General features: G+C 43.5%; 2 protein-coding genes across 5 annotated transcripts in view; one reads left to right on the top strand and one right to left on the bottom strand.

The window, feature by feature from the left end:
• LOC139459917 (WD repeat-containing protein 47-like) overlaps positions 1–6,325 on the bottom strand; it is a 42,873-nt gene extending 36,548 nt beyond the window's left edge. For all 4 annotated transcript variants that reach the window (XM_071241648.1, XM_071241647.1, XM_071241646.1 and 1 more), the window contains exons 1-2: positions 6,236–6,325; positions 346–1,843 (exon numbers count right to left, since the gene is read on the bottom strand). In XM_071241648.1, the coding sequence (XP_071097749.1) occupies positions 346–1,740 (1,395 nt within the window). In that variant the 5' untranslated portion in view covers positions 1,741–1,843; positions 6,236–6,325. The remainder of the gene's footprint in view (positions 1–345; positions 1,844–6,235) is intronic.
• Positions 6,326–8,677: 2,352 nt separating this feature from the next.
• LOC139459920 (zinc finger protein 234-like) lies at positions 8,678–13,823 on the top strand. Its single transcript, XM_071241652.1, has 2 exons — positions 8,678–8,798; positions 10,631–13,823. Exon 2 carries the CDS (start codon positions 10,825–10,827, stop codon positions 13,582–13,584), a length of 2,760 nt encoding a protein of 919 aa, XP_071097753.1. The 5' UTR covers positions 8,678–8,798; positions 10,631–10,824; the 3' UTR covers positions 13,585–13,823.
• The last annotated feature ends 1,847 nt before the right edge of the window (positions 13,824–15,670 follow it).

Here is a 15,670-nt window from a genome sequence, read left to right on the forward strand (position 1 = left end):
TCCCTGCCCTCCCCTATATCCCTCTACCCCTGCCTCCTCCCCTCCCTCTATCCCGGCTATCCCCTCTGCCTCTATCCTTCCATCTATCCCTGCCCTTCACCCCACCCTCCCCTGCCTCATCCCTCCCTCTATCCCTGCTTTCACCCCTGTGTCTATCCTTCCCTCAGTCCCTACCCTTCCTACATCCCTCTACCCCTGCCTCCTCCCCTCCCTCTATCCCTGCTTTCACCCCTGCCTCTATCCTTCCCGCTATCCCTGCCCTCCCCTCCATCCCTCTAACCCTGCCTCCTCCCCTCCCTCTATCACTGTTATTCCAACCAGCCTCCACCCTTGCAGTGCACCCACCTGAAGTTCGAGTTGGTCCTGCAGGAGCTGTCTCTGCCTCTGGTACTCCTTGTACAGCTCATTGCTGGAGTCATGCACCGAGTTGCCCTGCACACGCGGGGACGTCCGGGACTCCATGGTCACACTCTGTGACGGCGACATTGATCTAGGGGGGACAACTGATGATCCTGGTTGAACCTGACCTTGAACTTGACCTCTGGGTGAAGCAGACGGAGGTGTTGAGCTTCTCGCAGGTGGTTTCCCTGGCGGAATACGCAGTGGTGATTTGATTTCGTCAGATATAGAAGTGTGAGTGTCTACAATTTCACCAGTGGCAAACAGTTTGTCAACAGACATCAGCATCGGATTCTTCAAAGAGTTGTTGAGATTGGTTCCTGGGGCCATAGATCTGGAGAGGATGTTGAAGTCATTAGAAGTGGACATGCTGTCCTTCCGCCCCTGGAACAGCCCACTGGTCAGGCCATCAAACTGCGGGTTCAGTGAGCGAGTCATGATCTCTGCTGACCGGGGTCTCACTGATGGAATAGCGGAGTGAGGAAACATCTTCGGCTTGATGGGAGTCACAAGGATCTGCTCAGACCAAGAAGCTTCCAGCGAAGGTCGTACAAAGGGTCGAATGTCTACATTCAGGGGTTTCTGTTCAAAGGGACAGGAGAAGGTATCGTATGGGATGCTCTGTAACCACGACAACAGACTAAGATCAGCATCATTGAATCCAGTGTCACTCAGAACAGACGAGAACTTGATCTCGCTTTCATCGTTAGTGGCCTGCTGTTGGCAGTATTCAACACAGGATTCGTACAGGAGTCCCTTCAGCACGAGCTGGATGAGTCGGTCATTCTGGGCCGTTGTGTTCTTCAAGTCCCTTCTGTCCACAGGGAGGAACTTCTCCACCAACGGCACGATGTCATTAAAGCACTGAACTCGGGCATTGCTGGGGTTCCAGTTCTGGAACTCAACGTGGTCCGAGAGTTTGGGGAGAGACAGAAGGAAGCACAGGTTGCTGTACTCCTCCTTGTTGGGACAGAACTCCTCGAGGGAGTTCAAACACTTCACCACCTCCTCCACAGTGAACTCGTAATTCTGCATCACATTAGGTTCAGATTTAATGCACAACAATTCCAGATACTTATGTTTCATGATGATGAACTGGAACCCCTTCATGTCAAAGTTGTCGACGGTGATGAGGGGCTGGATAAACTCAATGACATCGTCCCACTGTCCATCGAGGATGAGTTGTCTCAGGAACAGCATGTCGTCGGAGAAGAAGCCGTTGATGATCCCCGTCTCCCGCTCCATAGACAACATGGAGATGTTGAGCTGTCTGTTGTGGAGGAACTCACAGATGAGTTTGACCACGTCCACTTCATTCATGACGAGATTCGCTGATGGCATTGTCGACTACAGAAAAAGAACAGCTAGTCTTCTACTCCTCAAGCAGATCTATGTCCGAACTCTTATACTCCCAGTCTTTGCAACATAGTAAACTCCATTAATTCTGAAATCATAAATAATAACATGCATAATCAGGGTTACATGTTAATTATTATAAACAAAGATGTTGAGAGGACATCGCTGATCAACTAGTAACTAACTAACTGATCAACTGATCAACTTATGAATATTGAAAAGAAAAATGTTTCCTGTACAATTTTGAAAAGTCTTGTCATGTTAGTCACTTAATATATGTATTTGCTAAAATAAAAATATGCATTTGTTTTAAAATATAAATTTTGGGTCTATGTGACCAACTGATGGCAGCAATAGGACTGTCATTACTCCAATTATTTAACTCAAGACCTACGATAGTCATAGCATTAGGACTGTCATTACTCCAATTATTTAACTCAAGACCTACGATAGTCATAGCATTAGGACTGTCATTACTCCAATTATCGAACTCAAGACCTACGATAGTCATAGCATTAGGACTGTCATTACTCCAATTATTTAACTCAAGACCTACGATAGTCATAGCATTAGGACTGTCATTACTCCAACTATCTAACTCAAGACCTATGATAGTCATAGCATTAGGACTGTCATCACTCCAATTACCTAACTCAAGACCTACAATAGTCATAGCATTAGGACTGTCATTACTCCAATTATCGAACTCAAGACCTACGATAGTCATAGCATTAGGACTGTCATAACTCCAATTATCTAACTCAAGACCTACGATAGTCATAGCATTAGGACTGTCATAACTCCAACTATTTAACTCAAGACATACGATAGTCATAGCATTAGGACTGTCATAACTCCAACTATCTAACTCAAGACCTACGATAGTCATAGCATTAGGACTGTCATAACTCCAACTATTTAACTCAAGACCTACGATAGTCATAGCATTAGGACTGTCATTACTCCAATTATCTAACTCAAGACCTACGATAGTCATAGCATTAGGACTGTCATAACTCCAACTATTTAACTCAAGACATACGATAGTCATAGCATTAGGACTGTCATAACTCCAACTATTTAACTCAAGACCTACGATAGTCATAGCATTAGGACTGTCATTACTCCAATTATCTAACTCAAGACCTACGATAGTCATAGCATTAGGACTGTCATAACTCCAACTATTTAACTCAAGACCTACGATAGTCATAGCATTAGGACTGTCATAACTCCAACTATTTAACTCAAGACATACGATAGTCATAGCATTAGGACTGTCATTACTCCAATTATCGAACTCAAGACCTACGATAGTCATAGCATTAGGACTGTCATAACTCCAACTATTTAACTCAAGACCTACGATAGTCATAGCATTAGGACTGTCATAACTCCAACTATTTAACTCAAGACATACGATAGTCATAGCATTAGGACTGTCATTACTCCAATTATCGAACTCAAGACCTACGATAGTCATAGCATTAGGACTGTCATAACTCCAACTATCTAACTCAAGACCTACGATAGTCATAGCATTAGGACTGACATTACTCCTATTATTTACTGTAAATCTTGAAATTAATGCGGGCGTGAATTAAATGCGAAAAATGATATTGGTCTTTGCTCACATTAATTAAGTTCGCATGTATGTCTCCAAAAGGACTATCAACAATAAGACGGCCTCACTGCACACTTTGGCTAGCTGATTACCAACTTGAATAATAACACAAATACGGTTTATTGTGCAGCAGTTGTATTTATCATCCAAAACTGGCTCCCACAGGAGATATCGCTTGGGTGAGATCAAGCCATATCTATATTGTAGATATCGCGACAATGAAATTGCATAACAATGCTTTGCAGACCATTGTGACCTCATTGGTTATCATGACATCACAATCAAATGACATCACTAATGGCTCTGCAACTGAAGCTGTTAGAAGTACTTTTTACACTTAGCATTGCTTAAGACACTGCTAATTACTGTTTACAAACTGAAAATGTTGGAAGAATGATGTTGGATGGTAATTATAACCTCACCCTTGTGTCTTTTGATATCAAATATATCAACACTCGTTGATAAAATTGGAAAAAGTCTTTTCCCTTTTATCAACTTGTGTTCATATATTTGATATCAAAAGACACTCGGATGAGATTCTCTATATAATAATGTCATTCAAACAAAAGGAATTACACAATGGGCATCCGGTGAGTTATCACTGCTGGGATCAAGAGTTCTACCCACTCGTGTCAAGCTTGTTGACACCTTCTCCACATACCAATCACTGAAATGGTGTTGGTTCAATTATTTTATTGCCTTTGAAGTTCCTTAATGCCAGTCAACAGAGTCAACATATGAACTGTGTGTTTTTTTAGGAAAACACTGTTTATTGTAAAAAATGTTATATTTGGGATAACACTTTCTTAGTTAAGTACAGATTCTCGTACTTTTTTTACATAACCCACTCAGCCACCGAGGCTTCCACAAAAATGAAAGTCTGACAACTGGTAGTCTATATCACGTACTTTGAGTACCCCTCTGAAAAGTGTTAATTGGCACGGCTTTCATGGCCGAAAGCTATGAACACACAATGCCATTTAGAAAGTGTACAAATGTAACAAATGTTATATTTGGGATAACACTTTCTTAGTAAAGTACAGATTCTCATACTTTTTGGAGTTGAGTCCCGTCCGGGATTTGAACCCACACTGCCAGAGTGAGGCACCTATTCACCAGCACACAAAGTCAGCGACCTAACCCGCTCAGCCATCGAGTCTTCCACAAAAATGAAAGTCTGTCAACTGGTAGTCTAGATCACATACTTTGTGTACCCCACTGATAAGTGTAAATTGACACGGCTCCCATGGCCGAAAGCTATAGCCAAATTTGTACCCAAAACAACAGTTATTGTATTGTTTTGATAATGTAATAGTAAAGTGATAGTAAAGTAACTTCAGGATACTTAAATCAGGGTTAGAACTTAATACCTCCAATACCGGTACTAGCCCGCCAGCGTGGGGCTAGAACAACTTTCCCCATTGTTTCAACATTACAACAGCATCATATCTTTACCAAGGCTAGTAAACATTTTGGGTTTAGTTTTAACCCTGTAAAATTAATTTACATTTTAGAAACTGATGCAAAACATTTTGGGTACAAAATCACAGACAGGTTTGAGGATAAAATCAAAAGAAATTTGGGGTACAAAATAACCACATCCATTAATAAGTGATAGAAAGGTTATTTTGTGGATTTACTAATTGGTTTACAGTTTCTGCTGGCATCTACAATAAAAACCAGTTCAAAATTTATTTCTAGATACCCCCTTCTACAACACGTTTACCATGTTTACAGGGGTAGACAATACTGGCACTAGTCAAGTCCTGTTAATCCGACATTGTTGGTTGCATATGATTATGTCGGATAAACGAAATTAGGTATTATCAACGTTCGTGATCGAAAATTGGACAACTACACGATAGATAACGATTCAAACATCACTGAACATGTTGTGATAAAAAAAGGAAAAGGAAATATTCATATTGTTGTGTCACATTGTTCGCGGAATATGTTTTCTAATCATGCAACCTCTAAAGTTTACCACAAAACACAAAGTTTATCTCTGCAGCCGTTTAAATATGCAGCTACTTGCTGACTCGTCTCGCATCAAAACACGGGGCTATGTACTCGCGGGCAGATGACCATGGAGTATGCTGATCACCGTGTCGGATTAACGAGACTGACTTCAGCAAATCGTTGCAAATTAGGTGTGTCGGTGTGCGAGACTGTTGGATTAACGGGTCTAAACAGCACTGATTTAATCGGTTCCCATCATTTGTGTCTGATAAAGCCGATTGTCGGATTAACGAGTGTCGGATAAACGTGACTTGACTGTATTTAACTAGATGAAATAACCACATTGTGGTAGAAATCTCTCTAATGTTTCACCAGGCCTACTCTGTGAGAGTTTATCTGTGTCTACCTACCATCGATGGAGTCGCATTGTTTACTTAAGGTAGCAGCAGCAGTTGCTACACATGCAGAACCTCAGAACAAAGTGTAATCGGTTTCATTGAGTAATAAAGTGTCCAAAACCAACAAGTTATATGTCTGCATTGAAACTTTATTTCATTAGCCTGCCGAACAGGGGTGAGAAAAGTGACAATAATATTTTTTTGTCTTTTGAAAGTACACATCAGACATGTTTCATATAGTGTGCACACATAGATACTGGAGTTCGTACCTACAGTTGAGTTTGTACCGACAGAACATCTACGGCAATATTTGAATGGTGAATCATTGTAAGAAGAGAAATACCAGACAGCATGCAACTGGATGATGCATGTTTCTGCTTGAAGGCGTCAGTATTTTTTTCATGTTTACTGGCTCGTGTTCTTGTTCAAAAGTACAAAATAAAAGAATTCTCTTTCAAAACCTCTAAGGAAACGAAGGTAGTATGTGAGTAATACTTACAAATCCTGTCGGTCACCATGAGGCCATAAGAAACCAAACATTGAGCATTGTAATCCATTTGACAGATATGCAGCCATTAATTTTGGCCGGAAGCTGTCAGCGCCGCAAGGGAGGTAAGTCAAGAAAGCGTACGTAAAATACAGCGACGGAACGTCACCATTCTGTTAAATATTGTGCATTGTTGTGAAAACACATTATCCTTGGGAACTCGACATGGGCAAAGTTGGGTAGGGGGAAGGGCACATGAAGGTAGGAACACATCTTAATAAAAAGAGAAACAATTCAACATGATCATGATGTCTGATCGGACATCTTTACAGTCATGTTGAGTTTCAACCCTTTTATAAAACCATTGCATTACATCAAGGATGAACATATCATTCGTCTAATGTACTACAACTTGCTGAAAACTGTGTCAAATATTACAACAAACACAGTGTACTCAAGTTATGACATATTTACTATCAAACTACAATACATACATATATTGACAGCTGAGTTTCAAATATGTAGCATCTTTTGCAGATGTTAAAATGCGTAAGAACACCAATAGAGAACACTTCAAAACACACTGAGAAGATAAGCACAGAGGAAATCCCCTTCAATCCCCTTCAATCCAGTCACTGTAATGTTTGTAAGTCTCTCAGACAATGTCGCCAGTGAGGCCAGTGTTCGCATTACATTCTGGAATGTCTTGCCATGAGGCTGACAGAAAACATTTTCTCTCGCGTCATCTAGAAGGGTTTGTCAAGAAAATGCCATTAGTCAACTCGATCTATCTCCTTTTCATCTGACGCAACCGTGCGCTCATGCTCCTCGTGACGGGGGTGCGGGGAGTCGACTCAGCGAACAAAGACCTTGATGATTTATTTCGTGAATATCGCCGGTACCTCTTCCTCCACAGCTTGTACACAGCACTTAGGAGGATGCAAGATGCTAATGATGTCCACAAAGCTGGTTTCAAGGAAGCGAACTTGGAGACGCTATAACTGACAGTGGTGCGAATGATGCACGGTAGAGATGCATAGAGGGGGTTCCACATGTAGAAGATGAGGATAATTGGCGATGTAAGGTACACGAGAACGCTCAGGACATCCCTTAGGAACACTCGACTTAGAATCCTGTAAATATTGGAACTCTTCAACAGCCATTCCATGACAAGAATGCACAAGGATGACATTAAACAGACAAGTGCACTCTTTACCTCCAAATGAGAAGCAAGGATCTCCTTTTGGAAATATCCAACAACAAACGACCACAGGAGGAAAGTCTCTGCGCTCAGCAACGACGAAATACGTCCCACGGATGTTGCAATGACTCTGAAAGGCGCCATTAACAACTTTGCACCGAAGTGCGAGTACATAACGAGTGTTGGATTCATTGCAAAGACCACCTTTTCACGGCTATCTAAAAAACGGTCCTTTGAACGTTGATATGACGCATGACGTCACAGATAGCGTGATGTCAGAATTTCTCTATCACGTGACGTCATTGTTTTCAGCATAACGTCATAAGTCATTGTTCTAATAATTCGATTACATTGAAAGAATGGATATGACGTGCACTATCGTATTATGATAGTGCACGTCGTATCCATTCTTTCAATGTAATCGAATTATTTCGTAAAGATTAACGTGATCTCAAAGATGAAACGAAACACTCTCTTAGTAACAGTTTCTTGGGGCCAGCCTAGCTCCAGGCCAGCGGTATATGGTCTCTGGTTGTTTTGTTTGTTTGTTTGTTGTTTAACGCCGCACTCAGCAATATTCCAGCTATATGACGGCGGTCCGTAAATAGTCGAGTCTGGACCAGACAATCTAGTGATTGACATTATGAGCATCGATGCGATGGGTTGCGATGACATGCATCAACCAAGTCAGCGAACCTGACCACCCAATCCCGCCAGTCGCCTTTTACGACAAGCATAGTCGCCTTTTAGAGCAAGCATGGGTTGCTGAGTACCTATTCTACCTGGGTCGTCAGGTCTCTGGTTGTAATGAAACATATGCACTATTACCCAATTCACAGTTGTTTTAGTTGTTTTATTTATTTATTTATTTATTTAAAATAAACATAACTCAATACAACTAATAGATCAATATAAACCAAAAACTAACAAGGGCGCCAGTGAACAAAATTGTTTTGCTTCAAATACAAACATAACGTCTCATCCAACTTTACCATTATACACGTGTCGGTATATGGTCTGAAACGTCTTAAACAAGTGTTTTTCTCCCTTAAATCGCCTTAACGCGGAAACAAAAGTGTAGCGAATTCACAAAACACTACTGTATTTCAGTGAAGAACCGGCTTATTTGCGTTAATGAGGTTTTTTAGATATCAGGGGCACAGTCGCGCAGTCAGCGGATGCGTAAAGGGGGATAACTCGTGTTGTGGCGGAATATACATTGAGTCACTTTCACATGATGCCGACATGGCGTTTCTAAGAAGGTGAAGCGACTCGACAGGTCGCACGAGGACTGAGATGTGTCGGCTTTAAATTGCTTCCTGATTGTAATGATATATCGCGGCTTTGATGATAGGCTGATCATATAAACAAAAGGTAAGCATGTACCATGCATGAGAATAGCAGCGATGTTGCAGCGAGCCCACAGAGAGCCGTGTTTACACATGCAAGGCGTGCGACAACTTGCCCGGCACAGCGGCGCTCGCCAGATTAACCTGGCTTGCCCCAAATATTGCTGTTTCATAAGGCTAGTTCAAACTGATAGTTAATTGCAGTTGACATTATAAAGAGAGAAGTCTAGCATGATATTTAGATAGTCGTTTGCTGTAGACCCGTACACACAAACAACATGGCGGATTGTTGGGCCTGTCTAATTCAGTCTATAGAGATCGAGCGCTCGGGATAACAGGTGGTGAGGTGAAATGGGGTTTAACATGGCGTCCAAGATTATTGCACTTATATAGCGACGTGCATGTACGTGTTAGTGTTTGTGTGGTTGCTTGTACTAGTCCGGACTGATGCCGATTTATACTGCTAGCTCACTGAAATACCATGCCGCAGTTTAACATGAATACCCCACTCAGACACATTATACTGACTCCGAGCCGACCAGTCCTTGTTTTAGCCCCTTAATGCCGAGCGCCAGACAGGGTAACAACAAGTATCATCTTTTAACGTCTTTTGGTATGACGCGGCCGGGGAACCCCGGACCTTCCGCTCTCCGGGCGGACGCTCTACCACTAGACTACGGAGGCGGTCCCTCGGAATAACACTTACATCTCCGTTTTATACGCAATATAATTGCAGGCATTATCAATCTATAAATAATGTTTGTTTATGATAAATAGAGCATATTGTAGTTAATATATTATTAACCATTTGGGTTGAAGAGCGAATATCTAGTGGGTAGAGCGTCTGTCCCTTAAAGGTCAGTACGAGCTCCTGGCCGCGTCACACTAAAACACGTTGAGGGTGGTACTTGTTGTTACCTTGCCTGATGTTCGGCATAAAGGGATAAAACATGGAGTGGTCGGTTTGGTCTCATGTTAAAACTGCGATATGGTATCTCAGTGTGCTATCGCTGGACGAGTACAAACAGTCACACGCATATGCGCGTGCAAACATGTCGCTATATAAGTGCAATAATCTTGAACGCGATGTTAAACCACATTTCGATTCACCTCAAGCATGAATCGAACTAGTTGTAGTCATCTATAAAAAATAAGACAATTTTAGTGATAATGTTAATATTATGTACCAACAGCCATACACGTTTGAGGCACTTGTCAAATGTCAGTGACCTTCCTTTCTTGGTTGAATGAGACAAAACTGTGTCCTGTCTGCTCCAGACCATTTCTCCAAAGGTTCTTCAACCTTCGTCACTTCAAGGCTTCCTCCAACACTCAGTGGACACCGAAACACTGTCCACTGTGGCGTTAAACCCCTAAATCACTGTGGCGTTAACCCCATAATCACTGTGGCGTTAAACCCCCAAATCACTGTGGCGTTAAACCCCTAATCACTAACCCACTTTAGGAAACGGGTGGCCCAATCGTCTAAGGCGCCGCATTTCGCTGTGCAGAGTTGCGTCCCTTCGGCACGTCAGAAACCTATAATTGGTTCGAATCCTGGTTTGCCTGAGCACGTTATTAGGTTCGTCAGCACCATAATCGTGCTCGTGGGTTTCACCAAAATGGTAAACGTCTGAGACCTGCATCACTAAGGGCTTTCCTCCTACACCGTGATATATACTGGAAAACTGTTCAAAGCAGCGTTAAACCCATCTCACTCACTAACTAACTCAGACTCTTTCTGTGAGCTGATCAATGTTTCAGGCCTGCAAACTGTCCCGAATCTTACGTCCTTTTGAAAGCAACAAATGTTTCTTATTATGATCTACATTGATATATTCATTCTATCTGTTTCAGGCAAACAAGCCTCCAAAGTTCCTTGAAGTGTTGGTTGCTATTGCGCTGTACTGCATAACATCAGAAAAACAGAAATAAAGGACATGGGAATCTTTGCCTGGCTAACTCAGTGGAGAAGAATCTCTAGGAGCTATATTGGGCGATACGTATAAAGAATAACTCCCGCTGACTTATCTAAGGATAAACGTAGAGCTATGGAGACGGGCACAGAGCACAGTTGTCCAGGTGTTCCGCAATCAGTGTCATATTCTAGTTCCCCCTGGGCAGTCGTACTGAACCAAGACCAGTCTACTTCCGACTCCAGCGATGACGGGGATTCTGCTACCCAGGCCGCCCAAATATCCACGGCTGATTTGCACCAGCAAGATGACTGCTGCAGAATAAAACCAGAACATGTTGAAAAATCGACCACCTCGAAAAGAAGGCCCATTGGTCCCCCTGAAGAACATGCTCCCAGAAAAGCTGGGGACCTTGAAGGCGCAGGTTGGTCTGACGATGAAGACTTCATGATTGACACTTTCGATGATGGGGTGGAGAAACCTGATGACCCTGATGATAAACCTCCAGAGGACAGGCTTGTATCAGACCGAGTCCTGAGGCACCGCAGATGTCATAGGCTGCAGTGCAATCAGTGTGGTATGTATATCGAGGAGAAGTGCTTCAAGAACCACGTGACCACAGCCCACCTGAGACAGAAGACTAACTTTCTGTGTAAAGACTGTGGAAAAGGGTTCAACTTTAAAAGCGGTTTAATTCTTCATAGGGCTAAACATCACGGTGGGAAACTGCTTAAGAGGACAATGAAATCAGCATCACCACGTTCTGAGTCAAAGAAGATTAAAAAATCAGACAAAAATGTGAAATTATTCTGTGACGTTTGTAGAAAGACTTTTAAGCATATCACGTCCCTTTCTATCCACTTGGAGAAACATGCTCTGCCAGAAATATTTGAATGTGGAATTTGTAATAAACCATTCATTACCAAGGTAACCTATGAAGAGCATAGGGAATTCCACGACGGTCTTCAGGTGAACCAGTGTTATATATGTGGGAAACTATGTGGCCGAAAGAAGCACTCACATGAAGCGCAGTACGAATGTGATAAATGCTCAAAGATGTTCTTTGAGGCGACGCATCTCGCCATCCACATGGTGACTCACGTCCAACATGGTGGCATCCAGTGCAGCGTCTGCAAGCTGAAGTTCCCGTGTAAAACTGACTATGATCAGCATGTGAAGCAGCACACGGAAGGAGATGAACCCAAGAGATGTGAAATCTGTGGCAAGAGCTTTCCAACAAAGAGCCTTCTGAAGGGCCATGTCAGCATGGTTCACCTAGGGAAGAAGGGTCATCCGTGTAACATCTGCGGTGAAGAGTTCTTCAAGCTGAAGCACCTTCAGGCTCACCATCGGGATCACGCCGTCAAGAAGGTCATCGCGTGTAACATTTGTGGAGAGTCTTTTGCCCTGAGGTCGAGTTTGAGGACACATATGCGAGTTCACCAGAATGATGTCATCTATAAATGTGTCGTGTGTCCAAAACAGGTTACAGATATGGATGCTCTGAAGGTTCATGTTGACGGTCATGGAGACGAGGACAGTCTGGACTGCTGTGTGTGTGGGATGCAGCTTGCAGACTGTGACGAGGCGATGGCGCACATCCGGAAACATAGGGGTGGTCAGCTGACGATGACAGAGGAAGAGTACAAATCCAAGAAGAGGCATGGATGCTCCGGAGAATTAGAGACCGGGGAACAGAAGGAGAGAGTGTCAGTGAAATGTACCGTCTGTCACAAGACATTCCACTTCGTGTCCAGCCTCCAGTCACACATGCGCATTCACCAGACAGATCAGCTACTGAACTGCCACATCTGTCGTGAAGCGTGGCCTGGAGTCAAGGTGCTGAGAGAACACATCAAGACCCATAGAAAGGACCTGAAGAACAGCCCTGCAGATCCTCCTGACATAGCTGTCCCTTCCACAGATGCTGGTCCCACTAAGTCCTCCGAGGTCGGGAAGAAGAAGAGGCATCGCTGTGACATCTGCCTTCAGAAGTTTGTGAGCTATTATGGTTGTAAGACACACAGGCTTCTCCACACAGGTGAGAAGCCTTTCCGCTGTGATGTATGTGGTCAGAGCTATGTCCTCGCGGGGTCACTGAAGGTGCACATGCTGTCTCATACTAACGAGAGGCCACATGTCTGTGAGATCTGCGGAAAGAGCTTCAAGCAGCCGTATATCCTCCGCGAGCACCAGATGTCCCACACTGGCAAGAAGCCGTTTCTGTGTGATCTCTGTGGCAAAAGTTTCGTGAACAAAAAGAAACTTAAGCTGCATACTTTCGTTCATACCCGTGAGACCCCCTTCAACTGTAAAGTTTGTGGGAGAGGCTTCAGGGCCTTTGTGACGAGGCAGAAGCACAAGTGTGAAGGCCGCCCAACACCACAAGACCCTTCTGCAGATGCTTCAGAAGTCAGATCCAGGGATGTGGGACTTGTGGCTGTTGCAAGACCTCACACAGAGCAGGTACAGCTGCCACACGAATATCCGGCCTCGATGCCTAGCTATGGGGACTTCGCGTACACTTCAGTTCCAGGGCCGGAATACAACGTCAGTAACCTAGGTTACAAACACCAAACAGGGCAGCATCTTTATGGACAGGATCCCTACCAACCAACTCATAGATCAATGGCTGGACAGATGTGTCCCGTCTTGACCCGGGACTACATGCCGCCAGCGTCTCGGTACATCGATCCGAGGAACCCCCCTGCCCCGATGCCCACCCCAGTTCCTCAACAACCACAACCATCGCTGAACTGGCAAGGATCTCCCCCCGGTGCGTCATGCGCAGAAAGACTTCCGGGGGAGAGGGGACCTAGTCATGACAACCAGCAATATCTTGTTGGGGCGACCAGGATCGACTTAGGATGGAAAGTGTCTGACAGAGATGGGTGAAACTTGCCGATCTCCTGAATCGAAAAACTTGCGGAAGGTGATATCATATTGCTGGTGCTGCATGTACCCACCGTTGACGAGCCTTTTACCAATTTAGGTCTCGACGATGATTTCATTTAATCTGGGAAGGGCTGCCAATTGGTCCCGGGTCTAGTCAAAACTGAATGCATATTTTTCAGTGGATAAATATATTCGTCGTTGCTTAGGACACTAATATTTCAACTCAGACTCTCCGCTGATAATAAATAAGAAGTGAGATTGTTGACTTTTTGTTTGCAAAATGTTTCATAATTTAGTTGCGGGGCGGTCGGGTAGCCTAGTGGTTAAAGCGTTCGCTCGTCACGCCGAAGACCCGGGTTCGATTGCAGACATGAGTACAATGTGTGTTCCAGATATGGGTACAATTTGTGAAGCCCATTTCTGGTGACCCCCGCCGTGATATTGCTGGAATATTGCTAAAAACGGCGTAAAACCATACTCACTCACTCACTCACTCACTCACAATTTAGTTGCACAAGGAGAAGGGTGCAGTTGGTGAGTTGCGTCCCTTGACTTCGAGGAACAGGCTGCTTAATAGTCATATGATACTTGGATTCAGTGATTGACGGGCCTCGTCTGTTCTTGATAATTAATGAATGATTTTTCTAAAAAGTTTTCGGAATATATTATTTCAAAGAGTTTGTAAGCAGATGTCGTTCCGACATTACACACGTCTTTGGTTGAAGGCGAATGACATGTAGATGGTTAAAACAATCATGTCCAAACAGTGAGTGAGTTGGGTTTTACGCCGCTTTTAACAGTATTCCAGTCATATCTTGGCGTGTCAGCTTAATGTGGGAGGAAAGCCCGAAGTGATGCAGGTCTCAGACGTTTACCACTTCGGTGAAACCCACGAGCACGGGTATGGTGCTGACAAACCTAGAAACATAATCGGGGCGAACCGGGATTCGAACCCACACTCGTAGGTTTCTGGCGTGCCCAAGGGATGCAACTCTGCACAGCGAATCGCGGCGCCTCAGACGACTTGGCCACCCGTGCCCCCTGCCCAAACAGGTCAGCATGTTTGATTGTTGATTGTATGTTGTATAACTCCTCATTCAGCAATATTCCAGCTATATGCAGGCGGCCTGTAAGTAATCGAATCTGGACAAGACATTCCAGTGATTGACATCATGAATATCGATCTACGCAATTTGGTACGATGACATGCATCAACCAAGTCAGCGAGCCTGACCACCCGATCCCGTTGGTCGACCAGCTTAGGTTGCTAAAGGCCTATATTCTTCCCCTGATGCCTCATGGGTAATTGGCCAGGCGTTATACAGAAGGTACTTTAGTTATACATTATAGTCATGTAATGCAAGGAAACAGTTTACATGTAAATTCAGATTTCGATAACAGGAGGGGCGGTCGGGTAGCCCAGTAATTAAAGCGTTCTTTCGTCACGCCGATGACCCGGGTTCGATTCCTGGCATGGGTACAATATGTGAAGCCCATTTCTGGTGTCTCCCGCCGTGATATTGCTGGAATATTGCTAAAAGCGGCGTAAAAACATACTCACTCACTACAAATCGCATGTGATCTGAGGCGAGTTCAAGTCTAGATTGTCTCAACTCGGGGCTCCATTTGGATTTTATTTATGTTGTAGATATATATGTTTCGATAAAATTACTTTATTCCTGCGGCTAAATGTTAGTCTACCCTCGCCCGCAACAAATAATTACTGATTATTTTTTTTGAAATAGTTGCTTTTCTTGCAGAGCTTGGATACAGTAGACCTCAGAGTGTGTTTTCCTTCAGTAGTATCAGCACGCCAAACATTGTGTCTCGTGTAGTGGAGGGGGCGCAGTTAGAGGGTCTTGTATTTACCTTTCCTGAGCCTTAAGAATATTTAAAAAGTTATAAATATTCAGAAACAGTCTTTTGCAAGAAATATGGGAATTTTCAGAAATGAAACTATGTGAATTATAACTCAGTATCGCGTATACAAGTTATTCCATATTCCCATACTATTGCCTTTAATTATTCAATGTTACGAAGTGATATATTCATTTCCATATATGTCAATATTAAGACAGATATACGG

This window comes from Haliotis cracherodii, unplaced genomic scaffold (assembly GCF_022045235.1).
Source record: "Haliotis cracherodii isolate W230 unplaced genomic scaffold, xgHalCrac1.p SCAF_13, whole genome shotgun sequence".
Classification (NCBI taxonomy): Eukaryota; Metazoa; Mollusca; class Gastropoda; order Lepetellida; family Haliotidae; genus Haliotis; species Haliotis cracherodii.

Coding starts and splice junctions, on each gene's coding strand:
- LOC139459920 (XM_071241652.1), top strand. CDS start 10,825: ATGGAGACGGGCACAGAGCACAGTTGTCCAGGTGTTCCGCAATCAGTG.